At 34.4% G+C, this 23,820-nt stretch overlaps 1 protein-coding gene across 1 annotated transcript in view; it reads right to left on the reverse strand.

Annotated features, from left to right (window-relative positions):
• The window catches only part of CFAP47 (cilia and flagella associated protein 47), a gene marked incomplete at both ends in the record, with an annotated part of 301,064 nt that overhangs the window by 28,932 nt on the left and 248,312 nt on the right, over nt 1-23,820 (reverse strand). Inside the window, 3 exons of the mRNA XM_080353150.1 lie at nt 4,301-4,459; nt 7,631-7,725; nt 8,443-8,602. Coding sequence (XP_080209276.1) covers nt 4,301-4,459; nt 7,631-7,725; nt 8,443-8,602 — 414 coding nt within the window. The remainder of the gene's footprint in view (nt 1-4,300; nt 4,460-7,630; nt 7,726-8,442; nt 8,603-23,820) is intronic.

Genomic DNA, 23,820 nt, shown 5'->3' on the forward strand with positions numbered 1-23,820 from the left:
AAGTGGTAACCTTGTATATCAACAACAAGTAAATAAAGGCCTATTTGAAGTTCTTCATTGAAATTCATGTGCATAATGCAGTTCAATAAAGAAAATAAACAATGCATCAAACCTCTCCCATGGTTCAGTCATAAATAAAGAAACAGAGAGATGTTAATGAAAATTATGTAGCTGACAAAATGATCTATCTAGGCTTCCATTTCTACTCTGATGCCCAGTTCTTTGACTTCTGCTAGTTCCCTGTTTTCCTGCAGGAGTTGGCACCTTTAACAACAAGGTAATGATTCATAACCCAGTAGGGGGTTCAGCCCCATGTCAACACTTTCATGTTGCCATTGCTCACAGCTTTCACCAATTGTTAATCCAAAACAAACACTTTGTTGCTCTTTCTTCTACTTCTTACAGAGTAAAAAAAAAAAATCACTTTAAAGTCTCATATATATATATGTGTGTGTGTGTGTGTATATATATACACACATATATATATGTAGCTATAATTCTCTCATTCTCAAATGCCATTTAAAAATAATGCCAAATTATTCTGAAAATAGAGACATGGCTTAGGTAAATACAGGTCCATCCTCATCATTATTATCCTCTTTGTATTGCTTTCAATATTAACCTGCTACACTTTATTAACAATGAAATTAAAATCTCTGGATGAGAGATAAGTCGGTATGAATATTTTGTCACTACCTATGCTAGCATTTTTCTTTCTCATGTTAATAAGATTTCTTTGGTCATACCCAATCTTATTGAACTTAATTCTTAAAGATGAGCTTCCTGATCTAGGGCTGTCACATCAAATTGGCATTTAGTGAAATCCATACCATTGGGTAACACAAAACCTTCTGGGGGGGGACCGGGACAGGGGGAGAGGATGGTGGTGGTGGTAGCTTTTAACAATTGTTTGGACATATTATTTTTTTCCTCTGTTTCAAAGAGGTTCTTTAATGAAAATAAAGAAAACAGAGGTTTTCTGTATATTTTGATGAGTGTTGTGAAGTTTTGCATGTTAGATAATGACTATAAAATTGTATAGAATAGATATATTTGCTAGTTTCGTAAATGGTAAAACATAGGGTACAGATAGACTTTACATGATGTATGTCAAGGTACATAATGTATGCCCATGTACATTATGGATTAGCATATCTGGAAAGATGTTCTTCAAGCACTAGGTGCAACGGAACTGTACATTTGTTTAGTCAGAAGTCAGCATAGCTGTGCAACTTGCAAATAACGTTAGAAAAAAAAAAAATCATACCTATGCTACCCTACAGAAGCTGGACAGCACTCTTTCCCCCAAAAATCAATTGCCATGAAGCCTTCCTAAAAATAAGAACCCAGGAACAAGGAACTAAGACCAGCCTTTGGGCTATGAGAAGAGCCATGAATGAATAAAGATTAGGGAAGTAAATTATAAACAGCCTTATGGTTGCTTTATGTGATAAACTGAAGCCATCTGAAGGGATGAGATACAAGGGACCATTACAAACACAGATCCAGAACAGGACTGATTAGTGTGTTTCCTCAACTAAAAGATATTCTGGCTGTGCACTACACATGGTCTCAACAGGGTCAAATTTGGTTGCTTAGAAATTTATGAATTTCAGTCAAAATACGTATAACTATTAATTTGTGAACAATGTTTTCCTTAGAAGAACATGGAAAATTAAACATGTTTGTATTTCCCATTGAAAATTTAAAATAAACTAAAAAAGTTGGGGCTTTTTAAAACAAAAAAAATAACACTTGTTTGGATTCGTCTTGGATCTTAAATTTCGTTTACAAAAAAATGTCTTTAGAGCCATATATATGAAAACAAATGAAAAATACATATAACTTACGAATATACATTTAAAACAAATGAGGATTATATTTTAAAGGGCCATATCATAATTACTAAGTCTAAGACATTAAGTTTTAATTATTTGATCTCTGGAACTTTGCTGACTCCTGAAAAACAAACTTTGGCATTTTAGCTAGACAGTATTTAGATTGTCCATTATTTCTTAAGAAATTACAATAATATTTTGTTTCAAATGATATCTTCTGGATTGGATGAAATTGAATTCTTTTAACAGAAAAGGCATGCTTGAAGATTTTTCACTTCTCAAGATGTTACACTTGTCCAAATAATTTAAATACTGAAGCACAGTAGTAACTGTTTAAATCTGATCTGCCCATAATTTTCATCATTTATCTTTGGATGTAGATGCAGCTTACTACACATCAAGCATACACTCTGATAAACTGCACTTTCCAAAAAGTAAAAATAAAAACCAACTTCCTAGGCAGTCATCTTAGAGGTTTACACTTTTATTTATGTTGTTACCAGTAGACTGTAGAAAGCTGAGATAGTACCACTAAATTCTGTTCTTATGAGGTATCAAATTCATCTAGCAATAATGACATTATTATGTCATTGAAAATCATGAAAAGCACCAGAGTTATAAATGATCTTAATAGCTGTGATGTAAAGCATTTCATTACCAGACTCCTTGCTTGAAAAGATGCACTGTCCCAAATCAATGTCTTGCAGTATGTGCAGAAGCCAGTGTTAATAAATATGAGATACTACTCCTATGAATAAAACAAGAACTACACATCTTTCAAAATGCTGCCTCAGCTTGCTCAAGGCATGTTATTTTTGCCAATTCAGATGCCACCATGTTGGAAGGAAATAGCTCAGGTATGTTTAAGGTAGCCTACTCATATGTGAAAAGCCAATAAAGAGCTAAGCCTGCCACTCTATAGTAAAAAAAAAAAAAACAAAACCCCACAACATGTATTTTGATATACATCAGTCCTCACAAGGCTGGATAAAGTTATAAAATAATATTTACAGTTCTCCAAAGAGGCAAGAATGTACGTTGAGAACTTCACATTTTTATTTTACTAAACTGAACGCTATTGCTTTGTAATATGGGAATATAAAACAATAAATATGGGAATATAAACAATAATTTGCCCAGATAATAAGTTATATTTGACATCATAATATAAGCAAATATAAAGTTTAACTAAGTAGTTACAAATATTAATAAGTAAGTATATGTTCTGCAAACTCATGTTAACAGTTCAACTTGATCCCCTCCTGTTTTACAACCATTAAATAAAAAAAAAATCTGTTTAAAGATCTGGGTAGTGATTGCTGATAGTCAGTGTACATGGTGAAGGCATATTTGCATGAAACTATTCTTACAGGAAGGATGCAATGCATTTTGATTTACATTTGGCAGCTTTTCAGTTTTTCACAGTTCTTTGGCATAAGAGTTTCTGTAACACGGTATTCCTGCAAAGGCTCTACTGGGCCAGAGTCTAAACATCGTAAGTGAGACACAAAAGCCAAGTGCTTCTGCTTCTCAAACTGATTGCCTAATAGATTGCAAACATAGCAACTTCTGTAGGCTCATCTTTTACCACAACACAATGCATTACACTCCTGTCAAATTTGGAGCATGAGTGAAATCCCTTCCTTTTATTTACAGCTATGTTAAACACTCACTAGGATGTCTCATGCCATGTATTATAGTTTTTATATAACACTTTTCTTAGAAAGTAGGATGACTTTGAACACAAAAAGAAATGTATCATAGGTTATGTCTCAAAGGTGCAATAATTGATACAAGTAAAATGGAACAACGCATAATTTGTTGTAGCAAGCATGACTCTTAACATACGTCATTAACAGAAATACCAGACATACAGCAGTAACTAGCATTCTTTTCTTACTACTTATATGTTGTATCATTCTGTTTCAGAGATATATAATATGAAAAGCTGGTGTATCTCTGAAGAAATTGATTTTCACTGTGTCCTCTGCTGATTAACAGTAAGTGAAAACTATCTTTTTACAAAGCTTTATTGCTTCTTTCGAACAAGGCCTCCTTCTTTAATCCATTTTGCTGCAGATATTGGCCTGTTGGTGGGAATGCATCTCACAAACAGGGACAACCTGCAGATAAATATTTCCCTGCAGTGCTTACACAGACATATTTTTGCTAACTTTAGACTTCGTGGAGGCTATTCTGTTTTAAAGGAGAGAGGGTATGCTTCCAAGCCTCATATTTAAGACAGATAGCAGAAGAAAAGTTCAGGTTAAAAGGTGCCTATAACTGCAGCCATACTTTTATATGAAAGTCACATATTTATTTGCTACAAGATAGAAATATGAACTGAGAGAAGGATTTGTCTAAACCTCATGTGTTGTCATGGCAGAGCTACATTTGGTGAAGCATTTACCTTCTTTGCAATGTTCCTAAAATAGCATGATATCCAAGCTATTTATTCTTACCATTGGTGACTTGAACTTCTTGGATGTTGGCTGGCTTATTTGTATTGAGCATGGCAGAATTTCTCGTGGCAGGCACAGCAGTTGCACCAGCAGCTACACCAGCCAGCTGCACTTCTACTCTTCTTTCCACTCTCTGTCTGGCTCGACAGCGTACCACAGCTACACAAAGGCAAGAATCCATTATTTGTAAAGCAATAGCATCTCAATTTTAAACAAAAAAAAATAAATATAGAAGTGAAATGTGTTTAGAGAATGACATAATTCCAATAAGGACCAGGACAATTAAAAGCTTTTCCCCAACCCAGAGTTTCTGTTGTTCTGTTGAGCTGAAGTAGTAGAAAACTAAGGAAATTAAAATCTTTTTCTACAGTTAGTTCACAACAGCACTTGCATGTTTCTCCCTCTTCATTTTACTTCATTTGCAAACAGAAATTACAGCATAGTTTGAGAGATGACAATGACAAAGGAAGACTAAAAGCAAAACAAATAAATAAAAGAGTTTAAAAATTAAATGAAATAATATTATGTTACACTTTGATTTCTTAGTTTAAGAATACTGTTGTTCAAACTTCATCTTTTACAGAACTATGCCAGAATAGGAAGCATTCTCACGCCAGTTTCTCTCTGAAGCATGACAGGGCTTTTTTTTGATTCTGTAAGCGATTTTAATTTACTGCTTCTAAAAGATGTCTCTTTTCATTACAAGGTAGTTGGGTTTTAGCTTATACACTTGATTCTAAAAAGCTTACTTCAATAGTTCTTGTTTATGGTTCTTTCAATAATTATTGGTGCAGAAAGAGGAGAAAATTAAATGCAAGAATGGAAAGGAAAAATGTTTTCCCCAAGAAAAGACTTAGAATTTTTTAGAGTTACAGAAATCAACATGAAAAAGAAGAGCTGATTACAGACTTCTCAGTTTCAAGGTGTAAATATTATTTTTATCACAATTATATCCAATGATTTTTTAAAGATTAACTCTGAATTTAACATCAGGATTTAATGATAAATAATTTAGGACTATATATTGGTAATTATGTAAAGTGTTTAAAAAAAAAAAACAGAAATTAAACTCTTACTTCTATGCTATGTTTATTTAACTTCAGCTTTCAGTTCTGAAGCTTGATTCATTATCATTATTTTGGAAAATAGACAACTGCACATAAAGTTCAAGTAATTTCCTTTCTCTAAATTTACCAAGTATTTCAGATTACTGTATGCACATATTGTATCCACGTAATTTTCTACTCTGCAGCTCAAGTTACTACCAGAAATGATTCTACCTTTTCTTTTTCCTAAATGGCTAAGTAATATTTATGTATAAAAATCAGATACCTGTGGAATTTGACTGGACAATTCCCTGAGCAATCTGATCTAATTAGACCTGGCTTTGATCAGGGAGTCGGATTAGGTGACCTCCAGTGGTCCCTTCCAACCTAAATTATTGTATGCTCGACAAGAAATTAAAAAAAATATGGATGATTGTCCATTTGTAATCAATTTTATAAGATAGCCAAGTTGTAATCTACTGAACATGTACTACACGGATTGTGACCACTGATGATTTTAATTGGTCTCATGAGATACTAAGCCAAGTGACTTCTAGAAGTTGAAGTATATTAAGATGCAAATAAGAATGACACAAAAGATGAACTGTCTAATATATTAGCAAAGCAGCTTCGGGTTTTGACATAGCATCTTGTAGCCTCCAGGCAATTTTAAGAAATGTCTGCATTAAAAGAAATTACAATACTATTTCAATCATTATTAAAAACAATTATTTAAAAACAAAGTAGGTTTCTTGTAAATTACCTGCTTTGGATTCATATCTTACAACAGGGACTTTTAAAAAGTCAGTTTATAAGTGAAAACTATGGGCTTTCAGAATCAAGGCAGGAATGGAGTCTATTTCGTAAATACACTTAAAAAGAGGTATTTAATTTTCCAGGTAATTTTCAATGGAAAATCTAGTACTTCCTTAAAAAGAAAAATAGCCCAACACGACACTGTGATCGCCAGAAAGAGATGTATTCAAAATGAATGCAATTTTCCCTGTATGCATTGCAGACATTCACTGAACACAAACTAGTATATAATACATTCAGTCATAAATATTCAGCAGTTTAGTTTTGCTGTTTTAAAGAAACATTTAGGAATTCAAAATTACTTAAGATTTGATATTACTTCAGTTTCTGATCATATACAGAAGCGATATCACTTAAACAACTTATGAATGCTAACAGCTTTAATTAATAACTTCTATACATAATGAAAACAATAACTAAATAAATGGACAAATATCTCAAAGTCTGCCAATGAATTACATAACACCTTTAAATAACACAGCAAACATTTACATCAAAATACACAGTTTTAATGCTAATGAGACTCATTAAAACCATAATTCTGGACAACAGTTGATTGCATCATAATATTCTGCTTCATTTGTTAAGGTATTAAAGTGGAAATTAAAGAGATGAAAGCTCTGATTAATACCACATCATAGGCATTTGTCTGCAAGTAAATGGTCTTTAAGCAAGTTAAATTCATGACAGTAAAAATATCTATTTCTACACTTTTTCAGAGGTTATTCGTGCACCTTAGTCCATTTAGTGTAGAAAGGTATTCTATTCACTCATGAAAAGACAAGATGAAAAGACCATTTGGTGTAAAACTGTCCCTCATCTGCACCTTAAGCTGTAGTTTCATCAATGTTATAGATTTAAAAGTCTGTTCATAATTTCTATTTCACAATTCTGGGATTGTACTACACCTTTAAAAAATAGGTGCATCAAATCTATAAACATTTAGTATCCCCAAATTAAGCAACAACAAAAACCCTACGAATGTAAGTCATCTTTTACTGCAAGTTTAATCCTCAGGACCAAGTAGAAAAGTCACTACTATTCACTCTACTCTATATTTGGGTTTTGATTAAGAAACAAAATTCAAGGCTGAGAGAAACAGTGGACATCTACTCCGACATTTTGTACCCTGTAAGCTCTACAGAAGGGTGTTCTGGATATGCAAGCAGAAATCTACACTTGTGTCACTCTTTCATTTGATTTACCTTCAGTTCCTAACTGGGCATTAACTGGAACAGTTAAGGGCATGAGCCTTGAGATTTGCAAGACTACTTCTGTCTCTTTTTATCCACAACAAAACAAAATATGTAGGTTTGCTTTATAGGCTGGGAAAGGAGATACTCTATTTGTGATTTTTTAACATGCAGCGAAGTGCTTCTGGATATTCTCATGATGAAGCAGTAGGAACACAATTGACTATTTAATTTTCTTAAATTTATAGTTTGAGTTTTTTTCAATCGTTACCTACCTGGAACTAATTTCTGCTGTGGTACTTCTGGTATTCCACGAACTGGATATATCCAGAGTATTCCCTGAATTCCTCCATTCTCGGCTAAAGTAACACTGCTTGGAAAATAAGTGAAGAGTATCACTATGAGACAGTTGAGAATTTTTTTCCAAAGTAATCTAGACTTCAGAGTTTTTGGAGAGTTGAGACTCCATTTTATTGTACACTGTAATGTTTAACATATCTAGGAAAAATATGAAATAAAATTCAACCAAATCAGAACAGCAATAATTTACATCCATTTAGTTTATTGTCTTAGAATATTATTCTGTTGGGATATGAGAAAATTTGGCTTGATTTACTCTCTCTTATGTCACGTCTACATTGAAACAAAGTTTATGCAGTTCATAGAATCATAGAATGTTCTGAAACGGAAGGGACCCACAAGGATCATTGAGTCCAACTCCTAATTAATGTTAATATAGTTAATGCATAATTACATAAACATATCCACAAGAGAATCATTATTAGCCCAAATATACTGAAAAATTAGAAGCATCTAAGGGCTGTCATTTGCTCAATAAATGCACTGGCAGCTAGTACTTCACATTTTTTTAATTTAAAGTTAGATAAGTATCGAAACACATAAAAGTCTTACTCTAAATCTGCATGCTTTGCAGGGTAGATTGAAAGCCTATGTTGCACACTTATTGCCCTCAAACTCAAACACTTGATTGCCCTTGGGAGCTACACACAAATAGCTGAAGGGGAAAATGATGATAGGAATGAGTATCCTCAACCACTTTCTCTTTTCCCTGTTTAGAATAAATTACCTCTTTAAGTCTTTATTTAATTCAGCAGAATCCTCATAAGGCCAGTTTTCACCATTTTCCCTCATTACATGAATTACCACCACAGCCTCATACATTTTCATTGTATCCGGCATAAATAACAATGGAATGTCCAGTTTTTCTTTTGGAGCTAATCGGATTCCTGTAAGATAGAAAAGATATAGTATTTTGAAAGTTTTGAAAATTATTTATGTCTTTTTACTCATGTATTTTTATTTTTTTTTTTTTCTGTTTAATACACTATTTTACATTTTACCATAGTATACTTTTCTCCCTGTGGTAATAAATCTCATTTTACCCTGCTCCTACTACAGCCAAATCTCATCTTAACGTAACATTTGTGGTATGTCTTCCTGTAATAAGGTACTTTGTGATTCAATATCCTGGATAGAGGAGATCACATAAAGATCCCATGTAAACATGGGATATTCAAAGATCACATCTAACATGTAAGTCAATTCCATGATTTTCTAGAGTAACACTACATAAAAAAGATCAATCTGAAAGCAATTGTTCATGTTCAAGACATAGTCAAAATATATTTGAAATAATCTACATTATTATTATACAAGCCATGTCTTTATTGTGCGATTATTCATCAAATTGATTTTGCAGTTTGGAAAAAAAAAACACAACAACAACAGAAAACCCCACCCTATGCTGTGCATAATGAAGGTGGCCTGATACACTGCATTTTTAAGGGCCTTTTTCCAATGATTTGCCAGTCTGCCAAGTGTCAGAACATCTACCTCAGGCCATGTTCCAGCTACTTCAGAAATAAAGTTATAGAAAAAATTACACAACGCAGAACAAGTAAGTAAGTCATACAGTCTTTTCACTATCAAGCTCCTTTCTTTGAAAATCATTCTTGAAATTTGATGGAACTGACATTGCAGGGTTAGGGTTTCAGCTATTTGCAGAAAACCTCTTAGTTGTAACTACTTCTATGTTAAGCTTTAAACCCATTTTTGTGATAATTTTTCATGCCTGCTACAATGCATACATGCCAATACAGGCCTCTGAGTATCAATCCCTGAGAATGACTCAATCTGTTCAAGTTGGTATGCATAGGACAAGCAGCACCGTCGCTGTGGTTACTTCTGATAACCACAGGCTGCTGTGTGCTCAAAACATGTCAGCAGGGAAAGTTTCTCTGTGCTCCAAATGTTCACCTTCCTACAGCCTAAGTGGCTAGGGGGTGAAGACCTTAATGGTGAGAGCTGTAGCTGTAATGCAGTCTCAGGAAAGACAAAATTAAAAAAAAGAGGTGGATGTGTGGAAGTTTGGGAATGAAGGCGGATGTGTAGGGAGAGGGAGTAAAGTGATGACATACACGAATGGCCAAAAGCAAAACAGGTCACATAAGTCACAGCAGGGTGGGAGAGAAGGGTTTGAAAGACAGGTCTCCAAAACGCAGAACAAAAATCAAGACTCCTCATCTGTGTCAATCTTCTGCTAGCGTTTGATCATAATATAAAATCTACTGGCCATTGCAGCTTCTGTTGGTACCTCACAATGTGTTATTGCTATCATTTGCTCCTTCAGCAGAAACAGCAACCTTGAGTAAAGAGTAGCTTGCGTATATTAGCAGCATATTTAAATAAACAAATTGCCCTGTCCAAACTGATTACCTTTACAAAGAATTACCTTGTACTGTGTTATGTAGGTACTTCCTATATCATGTAACCCCACTGGAGTCGATGTGATTTTGTAGCTGTAAAACTTTTAGCTAGAAACACACTGAAATTAAAATGAGCTAATGAAATTAAGATTGGAAAGTCAATCTTAAATTAGGAAAGTTGGGACTATTTAAAGACAAACCACTCTGTCTGCAGGATTTCTGCCTTTTTCAGCAGCAATGTCTTAAGACCTCAAATATAGACCACTGTCTCACGTTATTATGGATCCTACAAACAGTAGGGAATTCTTATCTAACTATATCTGGATTTCTATATATAAGAAGTTTATTATGTAGCAGTCGTGGAAATCAACCAACTGCTTTGCACTCCTAATTGCTTATTGTTTGTGTATTTGTAGACATCCATCATGGCATGAGTAGTTTTTCTGTGACATAATTACTTGCCCAGTCTTGTATCTTGAAATAGCTTGAAAATATCCTAATTCAAAAATCCATTAAAAGTGTTAATACCTAGGTGAAAAAAATAAACTCTATTTCTTCTTTTTCTTTTTTTTTTCTTTTAATAAAGATTTAAGGTTTTTCTTTAGATCTTATTCTCCCTATCTGATGCATCAAGATACATACATACATACCCAAAATTTTAAAGATATACAACATATATTTACCCACTTTGTTGGCAATAATGTGTTCAGAGGGTTTCTTGAAAACCCTTGAAAATTAACAACTAATTTTTAAAACCAGTATCTGAAATAACTAAGCTGATCACAGACATTGTTGTCATAGTTCTGAAAACATCTGAAATGGGATCCATCCCTCTGGAACAGAAGTCAGCTATAGCACTGATGCACTATTCTCCCTCTATGAGAGAAGAGGCAGCTCTCTACCATGATTTGCCCACTTTGGGCCTACTCTGGTGTAGGTAACACAGAGGCCTGCGCTATCCTTAAATTAGAAGTGTATTTTTCATTATATATTTGAAATTAGTTTGTCTTGAATCTAAATACATGCATACCAAAATAGTGTAATCAACAACAGTATGTAAGTGCTTTGTAACACCATTATGGCACATCCCTGAGTTTCATTTGCAACTCTTCTAACATATAACAAATAAAATACCTAGTTATACTACATACGCACAGCATATACTGTTTGAAGTGTAGCTCAACTATGCCTGATACAGGACATAATGCCTTAGTTTTTAAAACAAATTTTAATGCAGAACCCAAATGGTAGCATTCCAGGTCATTCTGGCAGAAAAATGGTTATTGAAGATCATGAAGAGACAAATTTCATAATATCGCTGTTGCAACAGAATGTATTCACAATTTCAATTAAAAAAAATCTTCTTTGTAGAAGCTGTTCATATTGACAGTCATTTTTATATCACTGGGTTTTCCTGCAGCTGTCAACTCTCCAACTGATCATTAACTGCTAGTACAGATTTATTTCCTTATGATTTTCCTAGTTAATAAAATAGATTAAATGGGCCTAATTGCAAAAATGACACATTACTTCATGCTTTTCTTTCCTCCTTCCCATTTAGAAAATATGGGCCAGCAACTGCTGGCACAACAGACAATATCTGTGCAGACAACTTTAATGCAAGTCAGCGTTACCAGCCAATTTGCTTCTATCTGCCTGTGGACCTCAACTACTCTGCTAGGGATACCAAGAACTGATGTCAATGGCTGATCTCTTATCTTCATGTAAATATTTAAAGTGCAATGAGTATCCACAAATTCTTCATAAGAAATCCATAGCAAGACTTTTTTGGAATAGAGCTGTATGATGCTTGGTAAAAAGCTATGGACTAGAGTTTGATCATACCTTACTTCTCTTCCTCTGCCCTACAGGCCATTAGGAAACAGTGACAGTTAGCAGAGTGAGCTCAGCTGTCCCTTTAAAAGACTGAAGCCATCAAATTCAAACCAAGAGCTGCGAGTCAGCTGCCTTACAGAAAAGCAAGGGGAGATCTGTGTCCTCATGTATCTTTTAGGCATTCTGGTTTTAAGCCTTGCCTCTAGACTCTCCAAAGGCTGGTAGGGAGCACTCATTCTGTAAAAGATTCCTTAGGGACCACATCTTTTGACGTTTGAGCCTAGAACTCAGAACTGAATTAGATAATTAAATCAAAATGAGTGTATTCCAAATTCACCACTTCACTTCTATAGGGCACTGCACTATGGTTGAGTTCTGTGTAATTTTTGTGTCAGCCCAAGAAAGCATAGCACCATGAGAGCTAAAATTAATTAATGAAGCAGTAGATCTCCATAGCTAGGATGTTATTTGGAAGGAATACAGATGGGTAAAATGCATTTGTTGCCTCTATACTAGCTTAGGAAAATGTTTAAGAGCAAGCATCCCAGGCAGTGCCACAGTGATAAAATTGTGATGGTAATGAGCAAAATATCCTGCAATATCTTTGAAAAGAATAATCATCCTCTCATCTAACCTTAAAGCTATGAATTTTTCATATTAGTAAGGTACTTTGATGGCAGATTTTCAAGATTTTGAAAGGACTATTTCCTTGATGCATTGTGTTTAATCCTGTAGCATCTCAGAGTGCCTCCCATTGATTGTACCCAGAAGAACAGCATTCAGTTCAGACTTCTCTAATTGAAAAAGACAGATGAGGCAGAGCTCACTGTGTCTTGTTGAAGTATGATGGGGAATAATTTAAGAGTGGGCACTTTGGGGTTTGGTTTGGTTTGTTTTCTTGATAGTTTCTCCATTAAAATTATTAGTATAAAATCATTTCAGTTAAAACCACAGATGGCCCTGCTAAAATTAGCACTGGCCATATAAATGTCAACCCAGTATAATCAGGTCTTTTTTTTTAATCGCTATCCTCAGAATCTGGAAAGGGCAAGCTCCAAAATATTCAAAGACAGCAGCTGCTACTGGGGAAGGATTACTAATTCTTTCTCAAGGAACTCATGCAGAAAAGGACAACTTATATCAGACAGTAAAGAGTGAGATATTTCCAGCACTCCAGTAAGTATCTGAAATACATAACAAAAGTCAGGTCTAGGTATTCTTCATTTATTTTCAACTGCTAGAAGAGAGAAAAGCCTGGCTTGCATATTAACACTAAGATTTTTTTAACGGCAGCTCTTCCAAAAGTGGTTCAGTGCTAATTTCCCAGAGTTTAATGAAGAACAGACAACATTTCTGCCTCGACTCTTATTTAGGATGGGTTAATTTTTGTTACATCTTTTAATTTTTTTAGTGCTTTCAATGGGGTTGCTTGAATTTTTTATTCCCTTTGAGTAAAACAGTATCGCAATCCCTTGTTATGGTTCCAATTAACAAACTGTGATATTGTAGCAGCCTGGGTTGATTTTCCATCAATAACATAATTAGTCAGTCTCAAGGAGTATATATGAATAAAATTTTCTGAATTGATAGCCATCACACAACAGCCTCCATCTGTGGAGATATTGAAAACTTGACTGTATGTGGTCCTGGACAACCTGCTTTAGATAACCCTGCTTGATCAAGGAAGGGTTTGGCTGGACAAGATGATCTCAAGAGGTTCCATAGCACCTAAAGAGTTCTGTGGTTCTGCAATCCAGTATTCCAAGATGACCAACTTACATCTCCGAGGAAGATATGAAAGAAACTTTACCATCTCAAGATAAATGTTTGAAGGACACATGTATTACTAAAATATCAGTTACTCATGTGTCTTGAACCATATATCAGTGAAGTTCTGAACACATTTTTCTATATCTGAAATTAACCAGGTCAGCTAATTGGTTGCTCAGTCTTTCATGTCCTCTCAGAGCTGAAGAGCAAGATCAATAAACAAAGTATAAGATGTGGATATATAAAAATATGTTATGCTGAAGCTCCTATTTGCATGTTCTCTGAGATGAAAAAAACTGGATGTAACGCACTTCAGTTTAAATCAACTTAAATACAATAAATTAAGTAAAAGGGCTAATACAACAAGGCTGCGGAATGTTAGAGGTTACATTAATCTCATCCTGCTTTTTAATGTTTACATCACCATTTACCTTCCCTTGGTACAATTTCTTTAGGTAGGTGGAATGCAAGGGAGATTCACAAATAGTCCACAATGACTGCATTTCTAGGAGGAGTCTCTGCTTCCTGAATTATGCGTTCTTCCACCAAAAGTTACGAGTTGTCCATTCCCCTGCCTCTGAAAGCTTCACAAAATCACAGAGTGGTTGAATTTGGAAGGTATCTCTGGCAAACATGCGGTCCAACACCCCTGCTCAAGCAGGGTCACCTAGAGTCTGTTGCCTAGGACTCTGTCCAAGAAGGCTTCTGAACATCTCCAGAGATGGAAACTTCACAGCTTCTCTGGGAAACCTGTTCCAGCACTCAGTTACCCTTACAGTAAAGTGTTCCCTTGTGCCCAGATGGAAGCTCCTGTGTCTCCTGTCACTGGGCACCACTGAAGAGCCTGGCTCTGTCCTTTTTATACCCTCCCTTCAGGTATTTATATGCATTAATAAGATCTCCCCTCTGAGCTGCTGAGTTCCTTAGTTGAAAAAGTTAAGTCATCAATATGCAGTTCAGATGATAATAAACAATTTCACAAATGACTAATTAAAACTTGAGAAGCTGCTTTAAGAAATAAATGGCACAAATAAAGCAATGGATTTGAGTCTTTAACTGAAAGGCTTCACATCATCACTATCATAAGTACAAAATAAAATTTATTAGATACAGCATGTTTGTAAGATTTGTTTGCCTTTTTATGAATCTTGTGTTAATACAATTTTGTATACTCTTGGCAGAGTCTTTCTGACTTATTTAATTTAACATAATTTCTTTCTGGTACCAAATAATGGATACAAGTTAAATATTTGCTATTTAGATTAAAATAAATGGATTGGGAACAGGGCTCTGTAATTAAATATGTTGTTTCATTTAATGCAATTTATTTTGTTTTTAAATGAAGCATGTCTAAAAGGCCAAGCATAAAGTTTCCTTTTCATTTATAACATTATCCTTCTCTCACTAATAGGCTATAGTGCAGTTGCAGCCAAAATTAAAACTCTTATCTTGACAGAAATAACTATTACGTTTATTTATCATTGAAGTACAGTAAAAACTAAGCTTAAAAGAGTCAAGCACACTGAGGGAAGAAAATGTTTCTGACTACAGTAATTCACTTCTTTGGTGATAACTAAAACAAAAAAATTACACTTGAGATTGTTAACGCTGTGAAAGCTTTAAAAAATACATGTAATTGAGATAATGAAGATCGCATTTTCTTATTGAGGGTTAGAAAAACAATCATTTTTCTTTAACCCCCAGTACAAGCTTATCGCTTAATATAATTCAGAACAAAGTCTCCATCATGTATGTGTTTGTCAAATTTGATGTAAGAGTGTTCTGCAGTAATACAGAAATTATGCAACCTCCTAAACTGGTTTATCGCAGAACACCTCTCTTATCTCTGAAACTCTTGCACCTGTAACTTTGGCTTTGGGTAGGTGTTAAATTAAAAAAAAAAAAAAAAAGCCTGACATTCATATACATGCCACATTCAATTATATTTTTCATCTCTGCTGTTATCTTCTGCATTTGTTTTGACAGCATGGGATATCTCTGCAATTTTCCTTCAGAGGTGCTGTGATGATGGACTTCAGGTTCACTTTACAGAAATCCAGTCAAACAGCACAATAGGAAAACACATCTGAATGGTACGAGATGAGAAGAGGAAGAGAGCAAGTTTGAGCAGTAGTGCAGACCTACACGTAAGAAATGCATCAGAGAAAAAAAAATTATTGTAAAGACAGGGAATAGTGAGCAATAGTCCTGGAAAAACAAACAAACCAAACACCTGAAGGACCAGGAAAAGAGTAACAGACACAGAAAGTAACTTGCAAAATGATGCTGTAGCAGAGAGCAGAATAAGTGGAGGAGGTCAGACTTTTATTATATGAAAGTCGTGTGGCAGACGGGAAGCCAAAGAGATAAGAGCAAGGAGTGAAGAATAATAATCAGGAATAAGAGTAGTAAAACATTTCTGATTATCCTATGGTCCAGCACTTTTTCTAAAACTTTATGGTGGACTGGCAATTCCTCTTGATTTTCCTTCCAAATATATTTTTTCACTGCAATATTCTGATAGACAGTAGATCTATTTCATCTTCCATTGTTTATTTTATACATTTGAAAATTGTTCATCATGCTTATTTCCCTGAGGACAACTTTATGTTGATAAAATTTTGTGAGACCAATCAGGCATACAAAATATAAGGGTCTGCAGCACAATAATATCCTAGATTCAAAGTCACGGAAAGCAGAAGGCATACTGCAAAGTTAAAGGAAAAAAAAATGCAAAATCTCTTTTACATTAGCACTGTCAAGGATCTTTCAATACACCTTTTCTCGGAATGATACTATTTGTGACACACTAAAAAATAGACAAGTAAAAACTCAGTTACATTGGGTCACTTGGTCCTTCCTTAACTAAATTTTCATTTTATTTCTGCACACATTTAAATATAATTCTGATATTCCCAAAAGAGATTCATTGATAAATAATGAAAAAGAAGAAAGACCAAAACCACAGTGTTGGTGGAGAAAGATTGGTGAGGTGAGTGGAGGAATAGACAGTCATATTGTTCAGAAATGGGATCTTACATGTTCTGCCTTACTGGCTACTCATCCTCTCTGCCCCTCTACTACAGTAAATTAACTGTGTTCTGTATATAACAAGACAGTTTACCAGCACTTGATAGCCTGCCTCAAAGATTAACAAAAACTAGAAAACAACTACATAAATATTTTGAAAATGTAAGAGCCACAGAAGAAATGTCATATGCTTTGTAAACAAGTGTGACTTTCTGTTTAGTGCCCAGCGACAAAAAAAAAAAAAAAAAACAACTCACACCAGACTTCATCCTTTCTCCTTGAAAGTTTATGTTATCCTGAGATAAAGTAGCAGCAAATAAGACTAGAACAGCTTCCCCTTCTCTTAATCTTTTTCTAGACCCAAACACACACAAAAATGGCTTGAGTCTATGGTTGAAAGAAACCAGTAATTGCTTCAGTTCAGGCATAATTGAATTTTTGACATATGTCAAAATCTGATTATTTTTGAGAGATATAGTTTTACTTTCATTTTAAACTTTTCCTAGATACACGTATCTCTTAGTCCAATCTTTGAAAACACAGTCAAGTTCTAAAGCTATGGCAGATTTAATCAAAATCTGCAAAGTATTGTGAAATCAACGATGACACTGGTGTATCCTTCTACTTTTTATATACAACCAAAAATTGTACTGCTTCTTACAAGTTTCCAGGAGACATATTACAATTCATACAGTAGACAGCAACTGGAAACATACGTATGTATGTCTCCAACTGACTTTTCTAAGTAAACGGGATAGAATGATTATTCAACATTTTGGTCTTTTTCAAAGTTGTATCCTTGATATAAGTTTATAAACATTTGAAACAGCCAGTTTAGCTAGTATTGTCTGCTGTGAATCACATAAATATATATTTCCTCAGGTATGCATTTACATAGTCTCATATTTATACTCTTTATCATTCAAGGTATACAGGTTTCTGTAGTAAGGTAGAATTGAGCTCTACACTGGTTTTGTGTCTTACTCAAGAAAATAGACAAGTTGGTAAGAAGAATCCCTCTTGAAAACTAAAGTTTGCCCATTGATTTGGCTTGTGCCATAAATCAGTAGTTCTATGAATGACAGAATCAATAATATGCTACATTTATTTCATGTATTTCGTAGCTAAATACTTCCCTTAGTAGTATTACGATTCCTACTGGAGGGAACACTTCTTTAACCCAGTAAATATGGTTTATTTACATTACTATTAAAAAGCTATTTAGTGGCCTTGCAAGGCAGGGCCTAAGGACATTTGTCTTGGTATAAGTTGATTTTAGCTTATTTTATTTATGATAGCTATTGTTTACCCATCAGGTTTGAATTAGGATATTTTGAGTTTATAGACATATGAGTAAACATCTGTGGAGACTGAATTGTCTGACACTAGAACAAAAAAAAAAATTGTTTGTAAGAGTGTAAACACAGGATGGTACTTGATACACAATCTTGTTAAAACAGTTTAGATAAAGCAGAAAATAGACAACTAAATAACAAAGAACCAGTAAAGAGAAAATTCGTTTAGACTGTGTTAAGACAATGCATAAAAATAAATCCAAACAGATCCCAAAACTACTGAGGAATGAACATTTTAAAAGCAAGCAAGCAAAGAAGCTTAAGACCCAGAGGACACCAGAAAGATGAGAATTATATTAGAAAAAAAAAAAAAAAAAAAAAGGTACATAATAGGAAAGGTTTTTTTATGTAATGATTTCAACTACGTTAACAGAGGCTTTTCTGTATTATTGTTGGATATGAGTGGTAGTAGTACTGTAACTGTATTAACAACACCTTTTATTAGCCTTTCAAATTAGATAAACAAGAAAAATTTTCTCCACTTACATCCCTTTTGCCTACTGTGATTTGTATCTACTGTCCTAACACCCAACATGTGGAAATGTCTATTCTAAAAGTTGTCCCCTTGACCAAAATTCTTCTCCTACTCACAGCTTTGCATATCAACTTTCTTTGTCCTTGTTGTTACAGATAAAATATTCAAAGGTTAGCCAGAATACTGCTACAATGTAACTGAAGCATTTGGGTTTTAGCCAGGAGCTGATATCTTCAGACAATATCCTCAAGGCTTGAGACATCTATCGCCCTCAAGTTCTCCCTATAGAACTTTTGTTTCACAGTTTTGAGTACTTTCTTCCTCTCAGACAGAAAAATAAACATTTCAAATCCTTGTTTCTACTGTGTTTTATACACTACACATATAAAGTAATACCAGCTGCAAAACAGTTCTGTTTGCTTATTTGGTTTTAGATGTATTGTGGACTTTCCACAGAAATAGAATGTGACACATTATCAACTACAGCAGTAGATAACTTGGTACTTAAACCAAGCAGTCTTCTCATCCTAACGCTACTTATGATTCAAGATGTATCTTGTGGCATTATGCAAGTGAAAAGGAAAAAAAATAAAAATCATGCACTCTGAAAATAAGGTGTCAGGACTCAATTTATAAAACTTCATGTAAGAAAAGAAAATCCCTCAGAGAAGACAAAGAAACTTTATTTCTTTTACATTTATTAGCAAGTCATTTGGATTACTTCCTTGGTGCAGGAGAAAATGAAGTCAAATAATGGCCAGGCTGTCATTGCTGTTGGATTTTATTATAGTTCTAGGAGTGAGCACTGATTTAACTGCAGCAGCCTCATACAGAGGCCAGTAATCATATGTTCAGGATGACAATTTAAAGAATACTGACTGTTGCCATTGTCATGCAAAACCTGCTCCAGAATTTATCAAGACTAGCACAGAATAATAATTTGTTCCTAGAGGAAGTAAAGAAAAAAAACCATCAGCAATATCCTCTAGCAAGAAACTATGTTTAGCTGTCAAGTGCCTTTCTACTTCAGAGACATTTTGGATTTTTACAGCCAAACTGGTAATTCACATCGACTTGTTCTTTTTTTAACAAGTAATGTTTTCTGACAGAACCCATAAATACCACGCTTGACTTAGGTCCATAGGTCTTAAACTACAAAATAATTTATTTTTCAAACTCTGAAAATTCTCATGTCCACACAAAATCATCTTTTATTGTCACTGCAGTCTCACACGTTATTTATGCACACCTCTGCTACTCAGTCATACCACATAAGGACACATCAGTTTAGATATATGTTCAGAAATATTTTAGCCCTATTGCAAAGGTCTGGGACATGTTGGCACATAGCTACTTACCTGTCAGACTCGGGTACAGATACATATCATATTTAAAGTTTATTAAGGCTTAATAAAGTCTCATAATCCTTTATCCCCTGAATTTCTCTGGTTACTATGATATTTATTAAAATGTTATTGGTTTTCTGAGTGGTAGTTGAAATGTGCCATGAGTTTCCAGCCATAAGGACAATTAGCAGTTCTTGGTTGTGGATTGTGCATTGCTTCATATTGTGTGAACAGGGTTAAAAATCAATCAATCAATCAAACAAACAAACAAAAACAAACAGAAAACTGATATGTGGCAAATCAAATGGACTGGAAAGACTTGCTATGATAGAAGACTAAAAAATTGAGAGAAAGAAAATGCCACTAAAAGTGGGAATTCCTATTAAGATAGTCTGGAAAGGACCAAGGACCCAAATTACTTGACAGTGTCAGATTGATTCTGAATTGTACTGGCACAGAAGACAAGTTTTGGATGACTCAATGGCAAATGGGAGCTGCAGTATTTCTGAACAGAGGTGGCTGCTACAGATCCTGCACATCTGTGTGAATCCAGAAATGGAAATCATATGTAATCCACAACTCAGGAGGCAAGATGACTACCAACATCAACATTTTCATAGGAAATACAAAACAAATGTCTACAACTTAGCTTTTACTCATTTTTGCATAAACTGCTCATTTTCAGTTTGTCCTGATTTTGTTAAAAACAAGTTTGACACAGCAATGTTATGCAAGGTTGCTGGGCTGATAAGGATGGATGTACATCCCGGGAGAGGGGCAACAAGAACTAGTGAACTGAAACTGACCAACTAAGTATTCCATCCCATTTATGTGATACTTCATATAAAAGTGGGAGATCACGAGGGTCTCGTCCCTTTTTCCTTATGGCCGACATTAGGAGAGTTGTCCCTGCAAACTGAGGCCTAGTGACAGACTGAATCCAGTTCCGGTTGCCTGCAGAGTCCAGTCCAGGACTTCGGGTGCCAGCCCTACATCTGCTAGAGCAGTTGCAGGGATTTTCAAGATTGGTTTTGTATATTTTGTATTATTTTCTCTATTTTTATTAGTAGCATTAGTAAGACATTTTTAATTTTTCCAACTCTCTGTCCTTCTTTCCCTTCCAATCTCCTGTCCTTAGTGAGAAGGGAGAAGAAGGGGGGCTAAAGGGGAAGGGGGCAGGGAGATGGGATAAGAATACATCTGTCACGGTTTTATTGTCACCCCTCAATCAAACCTCTGCACAGTTCTTAGTAAGAGACAAGTTCTTCCAGGAAGGAAGAAAAAGCAACATCATTGCTTATTATTTTTTTTTTTTTTTTAAATTTAGCTAAATTCCTGAGAGAGTGAACACTCTTCATTATCAACATCCTGGGTTTTACTGAGGAGAGCAAATGACTTGCCACCAAAATTCTTTTTGATAAACTAAATAATTTGGGATCACTGAATCTCTCACTCTCATCTTGAATAATTTAAAATTGCTTGTGTTGCAAAGATTAACAACACCTGCAGAAGGTAACGCAGACTAACTAATGTTGTATACCAAACCAAGGGATTCTATAAATAAATAGGCTTCGAGAAGTCAGGGAAAAAAAAAACTGTGTATCTCTAATCAGTAACAGGCAGAGGTACCAAAAAGTAGGGGGAAAAAAGCATTTCCACTTAATTCAGGGTTGGGATAATTAGGTAAGTCTGTGGATCCAAGGAACAAAAATAAAATCAAAAGTCATTCTTGATTTGGAAAAGGAACAAGTTAATAAAAAGACTAATGAGATACAGTTGGTGATTTTACACTTGAAGAGGCGTAAAGGATGCTGAAGAGATAAGGATCATCCAAAATTTCCTCAACTGCTACTGACATGGTATTATATAGTCTATTGTGGTCTTGTGCTACTGTGATAAAACTGAATTGCTTGTTTGTACATGTAGAAAACTTAATGTGTGATTCATACAGGTCTGAATAACAGTTCTTTCCAACAATCAACTTCTTATTTTCCCATTTAATAGAAAAAGCTGTATACAATGCCTGGAAAAAAATGAACTGTAACAGCCTTTAGTAGGACTGCATCCTATTCAGCTTGTGCTTTCTGCTGGTTGTATGTAGCAAGGTAATAAAAATGTCAGCACACCTCATGGATTATCTGACATTATTGATATTTGTTGTGAAAAAGACAGTGTTACCTGTAATTAATAGATATAATTTTTAATAGGCTATTAACCTTTGTTTTATCTTAATATCTATATGAAGGAGAAAATTATTCAATTTATAGGGGATTTAAGTGCTTGTGAAGCAATCAGATAAAAGACAATTCAATATCAAAGGTTGTTGCAATACCATAGTTTTCAAGTCAATGTACAAAATGATATTGCATGTTATCATTTTTATGACACAAGCAGGCAAACAAGACAATCAGAAAAAAAGGATTTGCATTTAATAAGCTAATCTATTACAAAGAAACTCTCATATGTTAGTTAGACTGAGTTTCAAACCTTAAGGAGGAAGTTAATAATTCAAATTTACGGATAAAAGAAACTGAGTCACATCAAGGAGCCTCATGAACTTCTTGACAGTTGCATAGAATAGCATGCTTTCTAAGTCTTCTTTTAGACTTTGTATGAAAACTCTTTTCCAAATGCTTCACCAAAAAACTATGAGAACAGAGGATTTACTTAACTTTCAAGCCTCTAGGTTTTATTTTGAAACAGTCACGGCTTTAGTATGGTAAAGTTTTAGTACACCTATACTTCCGTTCCTCTGCACTAAAATGAATACAGTGTTAAATACCTTCCCTCAAGTAAGTGGAGACCGGTGAAAATAAAATTATAAAGTACCTTAACAACATGCAATATGGGAAGTACTTAAGTACTTAAGTATCAGTGCACTTTCATTACCTATTTAAATTTTAAAGGTTATAACTATTTTTGCAAATACAAGTTTTACCTAAAATAGCATATTAATAGTAATATAACATATCTCTGGGCATAAATTAATGCATGGTAAAATTAATGTCCTAGCAAGAAGAGTCCCAGAAAGTCAAACACTCTTCCAGCTTTGCTCTCATAAACCTTTACATTGTGTCACCCTGGAAGATATTATCACCATGAAAAGAAATAAGCTAAATATCCCTCCACTCAGTAGAAGATGATACTAGACCAAATGACTATGGATGTAATAAAGCATCTTAGGTATGTTGTTAACATAAACTCTGATTTTCAATTAAGAATTTTGTGTTGCATACTTCAATGGTGATATTATACATAATGGTGATATTATATATTATATATATAATGGAGATATTATTCCTTGTAATAGTAAAGGTCATGATTCAAACACTTTTAATCTTTTTGTAAAATAAATCTTTTTTTCTGCATTTCTCTAAGAATACCAAAATTATGTCCTATACTTAATATTAAAATTCCCTCTATTGGTTTATATACTCTGATTTATGAGCAGGATCAGGATCACATTAAAACAGAGGCAAGGACTGAGTTGCAGTTCAAGGATGTCCTCCTCTTTCACACATGGCAAACATAGCAGGGGTGCCCACATTCTTTTCTTCCTGAGTTGGTCCAGGGTTTGGGTGGGTTTTTAGCTTGGTATCAGTGAAGCATTTAAAGAAATAAATATTGCTTAAACCTAAATATTATTGCAAGCTGCAAAATCATTACTGATGTTGATGATTGAAGGTATCAACATGATCATGTAAATAGGAAGTGTTTCAGCATAAATATTGTGAAAGCTGAAAATAAGGTCCTGTATGCATCATGAAAGGCGGAAGAGAAAATTAAATCAATTTTTACTGACACTTATTTAAAAAGGAAAGAAGTACTAGTGATATGCATTCTTTTTGCAAATACACTCAGGCAGGTAAGATCTCAGTGGCTTTATCAAACCAAAATAGGCCCTGCCTAGTAATACAGCTTTTGTGA

The sequence above is a fragment of the Nesoenas mayeri genome (genome assembly GCF_963082525.1).
Source record: "Nesoenas mayeri genome assembly, chromosome: 1".
NCBI lineage: Eukaryota > Metazoa > Chordata > Aves > Columbiformes > Columbidae > Nesoenas > Nesoenas mayeri.